Source organism: Amborella trichopoda, chromosome 9 (assembly GCF_054954075.1).
Source record: "Amborella trichopoda isolate Santa Cruz 75 chromosome 9, AtrichopodaSantaCruz75HAP2 v2.0, whole genome shotgun sequence".
Classification (NCBI taxonomy): Eukaryota; Viridiplantae; Streptophyta; class Magnoliopsida; order Amborellales; family Amborellaceae; genus Amborella; species Amborella trichopoda.
This window is the reverse complement of record NC_142344.1, coordinates 5,534,226-5,544,937: the sequence shown is the minus strand read 5'-3', so window position 1 is coordinate 5,544,937 and position 10,712 is coordinate 5,534,226. Positions and strand designations below refer to the sequence as shown.

The following is a 10,712-nucleotide window of genomic DNA, read 5'->3' as shown; positions in this document are numbered from 1 at the left end:
TTAGAATGTGGCCAGCAAGTCTAAGAATATACATAATATAAAGCTGGTTTGGATGACTGCAAATCATACCGGCTGGTTGTAGATTATCACGTATAAAATTAAGGAAAATCGTTTCATGCAGGCTCGACCACATTTCTACAATGAATGCAAATATATGATCATCTAAAAACAATTGTAACTGATTGTCCAAATGTTTTTTTAATATAATTATTATTTTTAATTTTCATAATTTTTTTGCTTTCATATTTATAATCTCCATAATTATATATTCTCTAAAAATTAAGATCAAATTATATTAATAAATATATTTATTGTCATGCCCACATGTTCAAGCTGGCCGCATAGAAACCATGTCCTAAAATTAATATATACTTTGCATATCTTTATTTGGTAATATCAGTTTGTTCAATTATTTAACTTCTTGATGATTTTCTGCTCGTTTTGGTTGTTTCGGCATTGTAATTTCCAGGGAGTTACTAAGAATAAAGTAAAACCAGCTTTTCGTAAAGAGGCATGCCCACAACATCAGGAAAAAAAACAAATGAGGCCACTAAAAGCAAGACTGCTGCCAAATTTCTAGATGACCAAACATCCTCAAAATCTTCCCTTCAGGCTTCAGCCCAATGAAAGAATATTTCTTCATGCATTTTTCTAATTTTCTTTCTCTAGACAATATTTCTGCATGCATTTTTCTAATTTTCTTTCTCTAGGCGTATTTAAATCTCCAAAATATTACAAAGAAAGCAATAAATCATAAATTGAACATATGTTACACCAAATCCATGCCAACTTCGAAAGGGGTTTGGCCTTGCAAAACAGGTACCACACCAATCTCAGGGTGGGTCTCTCTCTCTCATGGTCTAGGGAAACTGAAGTCATCTTCAATGACATGCTCGTCCACAGGGTGGACCTGATGGTGGGTTATAACCTCTGTAGAAGAAGCCTCTGCTGAATCATGGCGCTCATCTTTAGGGATGAGCACAGTGACCAGGGACTCTCGAGGCGATGCATCGGGCTCCACTTCTGAGAGATCACCATCTGAGTAGTATCCCGCCCCAGAGGGAGCTGAACGTGCTGAGTGGCCAACGGTCTTGAAGCGGTGCAATGGATGAAAAGGAGAAGCCGCTGGGCTCACACCATTGGACCGTGACAAGCTCGACCTCCCTTGCCTCTTCTTGGCTGCTTGGTGCCACTTCTTAAGTGCCTTCGATGTTTGCTCATCGAAGATCGACCTCTTCATGTGACTACCCATCTAGAGCACAATGAGATACCCTTAGTCTAACGCCCAGCCTCGAGGAGAACTTATCATTCAAATCAAAAAAAGGGCCCTTATGGAAAGGATACTTCCATGGGGAAGAGACAAGTAGGTTTGCAGACAAAAAGAGGACGAACTTTGAGAAAACTCAGAAGGTAATAATTTGTCCTTGTTCATCTATTTGCTACTTTTGGAGAAAGTATACTATGATCCAATGGGCTAAGGAGAACGTAATCCTCTTGAGATAGCAGAACACAGTTGACAGGCCATGAACCTCCATCACCGTCCAACCATCATTTCATTGGACAGTGAATGACCCCAAATGCAGCATAGACACTAAGGAATATACTATAATCCAATGGTCTGTGAAAAATGGCAATCCATTCAAGTCCAAAGCAATGAAGACTGGTAGGTCACTTAAGAGATCAGAAGCATGGCAAAGGGATCTTTTGTATGGTCCAAAAGTACAATGCGAGAGTCAAGTATCGGGGAAGGCAGAGACATAAAGGAAACATATTGGAAAGAATCCAAAACTGAGATTATGCCATTTCATATGGATTCTGAATGCCCCCTCATAAAACCATATAGAACACACTCCACTGGATTATGAGATACTATCCCAAACAACAGAAAATAAAACAAGTAATACACGACAGTACTAACCTGTGTTACAAGTGCATAGAGGGGGAGCGTGATATAGCTACACAAAAACTGGACGCCCACCCTGCAAAAACCAATCAGTTATATTCACTTAGTTCATGAATATTTGTTGCTTGTAGAGTCTTTTTAGTCTATATTTACTGTGAATATTCATTAGTGAAAATAGGTTTGCCAAAATTCCTCGCATTGAGACAGTCAGGTGCCCACCACTACTCTAGAACTAAAGAAAGTAAAAAAATTCTAAGGTCCAAAGCAAGACACTTTTCCTTGGCGTTCGATTCTCATGCAGATAAAAGAACCCATTTTCTCGATATAGGTGGCAGAGTTACATAAATCCTTGCAACTTTCTAAAAGGCTTTTCTGAAAATTTAAAATTTCATCGCGTATGTGGAGTACCTAATAACATAGTAAATACTTCAACAAAAAGAATCACACTCCACACGATTCAAGCTTACCCAGTAGCCACTCTTGCAATGATAAGCCGGAAGTTCTCATGGAAGCAAGATTTCAGCCCAAACTCATACTGCAAGAGGAAACAAAACATTAAAAAATAATAGCATAAAGGTTACTTATTAGCAAGTACTATGATGAATAGTTAAAAAGTAAACTTCCACTCCCTTACCCAAATCCACAAGAAATAAACGATCTGAAATGCATTCTGCATTGAAAAGTTATACAAGAAACTTGTTAGCATCTGAAATGTCCATTGGATAAGGGAACTTTCAAACTCCCCTGCTGCATTTGCAATGAAATTCAAGAAATTTCCAAGCAAATTGTGAGAGAGAGAGAGAGAGAGAGAGAGAGAGAGAGAGGTTAAGAAGAGCTGCCGAATATACCAAAAAATTAGTTAAGAGTATAAATTTTGTTTTTCATCTCTAAACAAAAAGAAAAAGCCGGACAAGAATATTATTAAGAGTTGCCAAAAATTGGTTTTGAAATGGCAGGTTTTTGGACATAGCAAAACAAAATGGCCTTCAATTCAAATCAGAAAGTTTAAGCCCTAAAATTTAAATGAAAATCAGATATAACAGAGCAAAATTGTTTCTCTTTTCTCTTCAATTGATCTCTGGAGTTCCAATAAGAAGTTGAGTCACAGGAATTAATCATATTGACCAAATGGCTATAAGATTACCAAAAAAGAATAAAACAGTCATGGGAACTACCGAAGGTTCACAAATTGTGCAATAAAGATTCTGGAAAAAAAATATATAGATTTCTTATTCCCGACACCCACTGTGAATAAGGCAGCGAGGTGGTAGTCAAAAAGTCTAAACTAAGAGCATGGGAGAGTGGCAACCAAAAATTGTGCCAACTACCATGATTTAGAGGGGGGAAAAGATAAGCTACCACTGAGAAAGAGAGAAAAAGGAGGTGATTTGTCATGCAGTTGGCACGGAGAACAGGAGCAGAGGCTGGAAGTTAAGAAACAAATGGAATTATTAAGACACATCAAAGTACATATTGTCACTTTTATCTTGATGTTTTCATGGCTGGTAGTGTTTTGGTACAAATTTAGAACAACCATTTGATAGAAAAGATCAATAACCCTGGGACTGTGGTGGTGTTAGATTTTTTTTTTTTTTTTTTTTGCGTTAGTAGTTATAACTTAAAAAGGTTGGTTTCTAATCATTCTATAGTAGTAGTTAAAAATATAGAGACACAGTATCAAAAGTTAGTGCAGAAAGTCCTCAATAATTTACTTTATACTTCTTACAATCCAAAAGGACAAGTGAGTTTTGAGAACTCCAACAATTACAGTAGGAAAATCTTCACATATTATAATGGTACACGTGTTATTTATTTTAAAAAAGAAAAAAAACAAGAAGACGTGCATTCCTACCTGAAAAAGAGTAAAATGAATGAGAAAGAGGACCAACTTAGGGCTACCAAACCAAAAGTGCTTGTCGTTGAGTTGCACGAGTGGCATTCCTTGGACAACAGCATGCCTTTCTTGGATTTCAAGGGCCATGTTTGTGATGATAGCTTGGAGCTTTGTCCCCACAGCCAAGATTATCTGCAATCAATGCACTAAGCTCAATAAAATGCTTCAGGCCCCAAGCATCAATTGCATTTGATGGCCAAATAGGACAAGAAACACTTACTACTAAGGGAATTAAGGTTACCCAGAACAGTGCATACCAACCTGCACAAATAAAAGTTATCCAGTAAATTGACCGCAAAATGTTGAAGTAACTTTTAACTGAATGTTGAATCATCGACATTTACAATAACTTTTAACTGAATGTGAACGTACAAAGAGAAACTCACCATTCACATTAAGAAGCAAAAAGATCACAGCTGAAGCCCATAGAACTGGACTGCTCATACAAAAAGAAAGACAATTAGATGATCACATCAAGAAATGGTAGCAAATTAAAATAAAACATGGGTGATAGTGTCAAGAGTGCCAGTGTCTTGAAAAATCTTATAATAACAAACAAAAGGAAGATCTCTTCCTAGTAGACCTAGGATTGTTTCCCACAAAACAACACTCATTTGCAATCTCCCTCCCTCCCTCCCTACTACCTGTTTGGACATTGATGCCATCTCCCTCCCTCCTGCCATCCTGTCTTTCCCAATTGTCAAACTATCATCTTTACCATTGCAACTTCAAACTACCTCTTTGTATACTGACGCATCACATACTACCACTTTGGACATTGACGTTTTTATCTTGCTACTATCTCTTCCGCAATGGACCTCTGGTCTCTCTCACAAACTGACTCCATTGCCCCTTTAATTCATTTACTAAAAAGGGAATCTTAATGACAGCAACTGCTGACTACATAAATACCCAAGTCATCAACACAACCACTGTTTTCCATGGGTACCATAAAGAGTATAATGGGAAGATGGAGACTTTAATTTTAGGAAGGTGGTATATTGTCTTTAACTTTTGTGAGATAATTACATGTATAGATGAGATTTAAAAAATAATTTTCGTGCTTATAGCAAAGAAATCGTGGTTGTGTAAGTAAATAGAGAGATGGGCACCAGAGAAACTGAACTGGAATGTACTAGGCTTGAGAGCTAGTATAAATGTGAGAGAGGGGGAGAGATAAAGGGAGCTGAGCTATGAAAAGAGCCAAGCGGGAGAGACAGTTGAATATAGAGAGACCGGTCGTTGCAACCCAGTGGGAGAGAAGTTTTGTTTCTAAACACACATCAAGAAAATAATCCAGGAAATAGAATGTGCATAATAACCTTATAATGAAAACTATATTGGAGAGGTCAATTTCACTAGGTTGGTACAGGACACCACAAGTATTCCTTACGAAGCCCTGCTGAAGTTTAAGCAAACAATTTCTCTGACATTTCAGTTTACATTGTGTAAGAGTATTCAATCCTAAGTTATCTATTCAGTAATGTTCTAATCATAGCATCTTCTACTCTTCAAGATTAACTGTCGAACATGCATCTATTATATTTTCAGTTGTATTCATCAAGCAGAGAGTTCCTTCTGTGATATTTGGCAATATAAAGTATTAAGAACCCATTCCCCATAGGAATGTTTGCAGTGATTTTGCTAATTTAAGGCTACACAAAATACATAAGGATTACTATTTCATACCTGATCCCCACGACCTCCTTGAAGTCATCCTCCAATGATCTTTTTATATATTTTTGAAAGTCAAACTTGCTGCCAGGAGCCAAATGAACCTAGAACACAAAGATAAAGCTGATCAGGCACGGCACCATATCTGAACCATAGAGGATTTAATATAACCTAGCAATACCAATAAAATAAAATTAAAAAGAAACCCACAGCAATGAAACCATGTCGCATGGTCAAGTAATCAGCCTTTCGCACTGACCGGAAGAATTGTCGAAAGAAGCATACCTACAAGTAAAAGATCCGAGAACCACACAAAAATTATCAGAAAAAAAAAACTCAACGGTATCTAAGAAATCACAAAGAAACACACGCAACCCCATGCTGAATCTGCAGGATGTTGGCACTACAAGGAGCATGAGTAATAAAGCTAAGTTTAGAATAAAAAGCGAGAGAGTGAGAGAAAGAGAGAGAGAGTGAGAGAAAGAGAGAGAGACCCACAGTGAGAGAGAGAGAGCCACGGGGGGGTGGACGGGGGGGGGGGGGGGGGGGGGGTGGGGGGTGGGGGTGGGGGGGCAGCATATTTAGAGAAGTATTTCCACATCTACAATATCTAAGGAATATAAAAATCTTACAATGTGGAAAATGAAAGGTATCTTATTCCAGAAACTTGAGTGTGCTCTCACAAAGGATGTATCGTGAGCAAATCTGAATCTCGTAGGATCTGTTTGTTGACAAAAAAACCAGTTTAGAATAGTGACATTGTAAAAAAGTCTGTGAACATGTGAGATATGATGATACAAGTAGTGCCATATGTTCCAATGGAGGGTGATCAACTAGATTCATGTGTATATAGTAAGAGACACTGATACAGAATTGCTAGAATGAAATCTTGAGCTGGAGAGCAAACAACTGATAATAGAGTGTAAAAATATCCATGTGTTAATGTCTAAATCAAGGACATATTACCATGTGAAGATTCGTAGTTTAGGGATTGAGTTTCCTTCTCCCATTCTTTCCACCTGCGAATCTGCATAATCAGCAAACAACCTTGGCATGGGTCATATGGACACATATAAGTCTGAAGGGATCACAAGTTTAATATCCTAGCAACCTAATGCTCTCATTAATTGAAGAGGAAAAGGGAACAGAAAAAATAGAAACCCACCTTCGCTCTTCCAAGGGCCATCACTACAGCACTGAAGATGACATGAAAGACCGCAAGGAAAAAAATGAAGATGTGTAACTGATGTATTGCATTTGTAGAGACAAGTGATACCTTTCCCTGTAGATAGAATGGCAGGAACAAATTCAGAAAAGTTACAACAGTTGCATCAAGTTCCCTTTCTCAACATTCAAAAAACAAAAAACAAAAAAAAAAAATATTGAAGTAGTTATATCAAAGAAAAATGGTTTAATTGTTTAAATATAAGACAGAATAACAGATCACACAAGGCCACACAACTGATTCACTCTAAACAAAAAAATATTGGCTCTAGCCAGATAAACAAAAGAGAATAAGATAATAAAATTACCTCAGCCCTTTTAAAGAACGTGCCTCAGACAATCAAATCTCATCAGAACCCAAAGGACAAAACATAAAAATATTCATCTACCAAATTTCTGTAAGTTGGAATAAAAAGTACATCTTTGAAATAAATAAAGAAAATAAAAAAATACGATAAAAAATTTGGGATAGGGAAATATGAGTTCGCAAGCAATCAAAATGAATAACAGTAGAAAGAAAAGAAATGAAACAATTTGAGGCTCAGTCACAATACGACTTCTTCCAGAACCTAACATGCATCCCATCAAACCACATCTGCTCCCTACTTCTAGTCTCCTTGAGAAACAAGACCTAGAGCTTTTGATCCGTAAAAGTTTCAGCAACCTTTTAGCCATATATATTTTTTAATAAATAAACACAGCATTTTAGCCATCAACTTCTTCTATTTATCATGTGCTCCCGCTTGTACTATTTTATTTTTTCTAATTTTGTTTTTTGTCTAGAGTAACATGTACAAAGGAAGTATAACGGCAGAAATGTATAGAGGAAGCATTACACAGTAACATCATAATAGAAAAATATACAAGACATGTTCTCATAATCTGGCGCCTCTCACTAACTATGAACTCAAAATCATGCCATTCCAAACTTGGTGCATACATGACTGCTATGTCCAAGGGAAATTGTGAGATATTTTGGGAAAGTAATAGAAGTCACATATTCCCTTTCTAACTATAATTTGGGAGTTTCCCTACAAATCATGAGAAATGAATTGCCAAACCAGTAAAAAGGAAGTGGACAACCTACACAAGTGCCAAAAAGGACGAGGGAACAGCCTCCTAGTCAGGATCACAGCACAGGATCCCACTCAAAAGTACCACCCACCCTCTCCTCACATGCAATGCCAATGATGTGAAGTAATAAAAATTGAGAAGTACATGGAAGCGTGCGAATATTTTTGAAGAAACAAAGAACGCATCCAGATTATTTATTGAACTACAGTTTCTTGTTAACCAAGAACATTTAGTACCTAACACTTTCAAAAAAAAATAACAATTCGTGGAATGAAGCAATGCAGGCCGCAAAAGATGACATTAGTCATTTAGTGCAAAGAAAAATAGGCCCCAGCAATGGATCTTGCATAGCTCGTTCACCCTTCGGGTGACCCCATGTAATTTGTAGACAAACTCTATCACTAATTTGTAAAGAAAATGGTAATTTAGAAGCTCGTAATCATCCTATAGAAAGAAGCACACTTTACCAACTACAATTTGCAGCTTCTATTTTTTCCTAGAGAAAGAAATTGGAAAGATGAAGGAACTATAGTCATCAAACTGGAAAACAGAGGCTTGTCAGAAATGTCTGGGGCTTCTAGGTAGGCCAAAATCAGCATTCTGAGAGAGAGAGAGAGAGAGAGAGATGGTAATTTCTTTTATCGAGCTTGTTTAGTTTCTCAAGTCGATTCTCCTCGGTCATTTTCTTTGGTTTCTGCAATAATATCTTTTGAGCAAACCTTACTTCCCCTTCCACAAGGCAAAAAGAGCAAATTACTTTGGACAAAAAGTAAACATGAGATAACACATTCCTCATCTCCAAAAAGAAACTCATCAAAAATACAAACAACCAGTGCAACATAGAGAAAAGGGTGCCTATAGAGATCGAACCAGTCAGAAAAAAGCTAAAAAACAGATCACATAATTATTTTCCTTCTTAACTTACATAAATGAATGCAGGAAATTCAAAGTGAACTGTCAAACTAAGGAAAGAACTATTAATAACCTTGGAACATGAAGCTGTAGAATCAGCACCAGCCAAGCTGCGTCGTACACCATTTACGAATAATTCATCAAACAAAAACCTTTTTGAAAATTTTTTATTCGTTTTTACATTTGCAGCCTTGCATGGAAGCATCGTGTCTGCAACATGGTCAGGAATACAAATCTTGGCAATATAGCTCTGCCCAAACGTCAGCAGCAATGAAATGAAACCAAGAATCATCAGCTCTGCAAAGCACAATCAGATTAAGCCCATCAGTCATGTTCCCATCATTCTAAACTCAAGCAAATAATTTAGAAGAAAGAGATATCCAAGTGAAAAACAGAGTTCGACTTCTTCTAAGTGAAAAAACAAAGCCACTCTATAAAAGATAAAGATATTTATAAAAAGGGTATCAAAAGATGTTTATAAAGGGGATTTCTCCCTCAATATATAATAAGAAAGCAGCCATGGTGAACAATCCAAGGAACAGTCAACAAAAGAATAATGAAAATTATAAATTCATTAGTAAAGCCCACATGAAATTACTCAGATCCATGTGCACCACAAAAGGCTAATTCGAATACGGAAATGACATATTGTAAATGAATATGAAGCAACATGCCAGCTCTAGTCTACTGAAAACTCAAAAGCCACCGTGTAAGTAGAGAGAGTTAGCCTAATGCCAAGGATGATCTTGATTAAAGAAAACAAAAACAAAAAGGAATACCAGCAAAAACTCAAGCTCAAAATCATGTATACTAAAACATTTTACCATAATAAGGGATTAAAAGACCCAAAAAGTTTAACTATATCAAGAAACAGGAAACCATACAAGCTCAGTAAATTAAAACCTAAATTTCACTTCAATACCTGCTTTAACCTTCTCCAGAGCTTCAAACATGGACATCTTCTTCCGCTTTGTGAACCACTGAAACCAAATGATACCAAAGTTAAGACACAAGAAATCCTTTTTCTAAAAACCTCAAAAACCCAATCTCACCAATATTTCCAATGATTTCATAATAAAACGATTAAATTTACCTCTCCCACATGATGAAGGCCCTTCTCCAATAAGATGGAGATTAAAAGGATAACTGCACAAACAGCAGCAACAGCCCAAGTTGGGGTTTGCTCCAAAGTCCTAGAATCCCCACCACCCCCACCTGCCATGGCTTAAAAACCCAAATATTTACAGAGAACCACAGAAAAACTCGTTTTCTTTTCTGCAACTATAGCAAAATGGAACTAAGCCTAGATTTACAAAAAAAAACCCCAACTCTTCTGCAAAATATTACTCTTCAAATGGAATTAAACCTAGATTTGCAGAAGACTGCTACTACACAAACTAGATGTGGTTGGTAACGGTTTTTTTCTTCAAATGGAACTAAACCTAGATTTGCAGAGGACAGCTACTACATGTGGCTGATAACTGTTTTTTCTCCATCCCTCTCTCTCTAATTGTTCTCTCTCTGTTTTCTGCTTGTCACCTTTCATTCTAAGTCTCTCTCGCACGATAACCCCTTTCCCTTCCACGCTAATTCTCCTTCTTTGTCCTCTCTTGTCTACCCTCTCGTGTCCCTTTCTTCCTCTGCCCTAAAATCTCTCTATCTTAGCTGAAACTAAGAATTTGAGCTGAAACCGCAAGATTCAGAAGTCTTCTTCTCCATGAAACTAAGAATTTGAGCTGAAGAATAGTATTTATAGGGAGTGGAAAATGGGTTGAGGATCCAGGGGAGGCACCTCCCATGAGCATTGAGTAGGAGTGGAAACTGAAAAACTCAATTTGACCGGAAAGAAAACCATGATTTACATAGAATGGTAGCTTTGGGGACATTGACGTGGTAATGTTTGCCTGACTGTAAAATAAAAGGAAAATTGTTTCACATTGAATCTGGAGAAAGACCAAAATAAAAAAATATACAGTTTTATTTACAAAAGGATTCACATTGAATCTACAGAAAGACCAAAATAACCCGGAT

The 10,712-nt window shown here is 37.0% G+C and overlaps 1 protein-coding gene across 1 annotated transcript; it reads right to left on the bottom strand.

The window, feature by feature from the left end:
- Window positions 1-624: 624 nt before the first annotated feature.
- On the bottom strand, window positions 625-10,406 carry LOC18445470 (MLO-like protein 9). The gene is made up of 15 exons (XM_006855608.4): window positions 9,775-10,406; window positions 9,604-9,661; window positions 8,755-8,978; window positions 6,637-6,753; window positions 6,438-6,498; window positions 6,104-6,192; window positions 5,682-5,756; window positions 5,487-5,575; window positions 4,184-4,233; window positions 4,018-4,058; window positions 3,756-3,929; window positions 2,538-2,573; window positions 2,371-2,438; window positions 1,919-1,979; window positions 625-1,252 (listed from the first exon to the last, which is right to left on the bottom strand). The coding sequence occupies exons 1-15, from the start codon at window positions 9,901-9,903 to the stop codon at window positions 854-856; spliced, it is 1,671 nt and encodes a 556-aa protein (XP_006855670.1). The 5' UTR covers window positions 9,904-10,406; the 3' UTR covers window positions 625-853.
- Window positions 10,407-10,712: the final 306 nt, after the last annotated feature.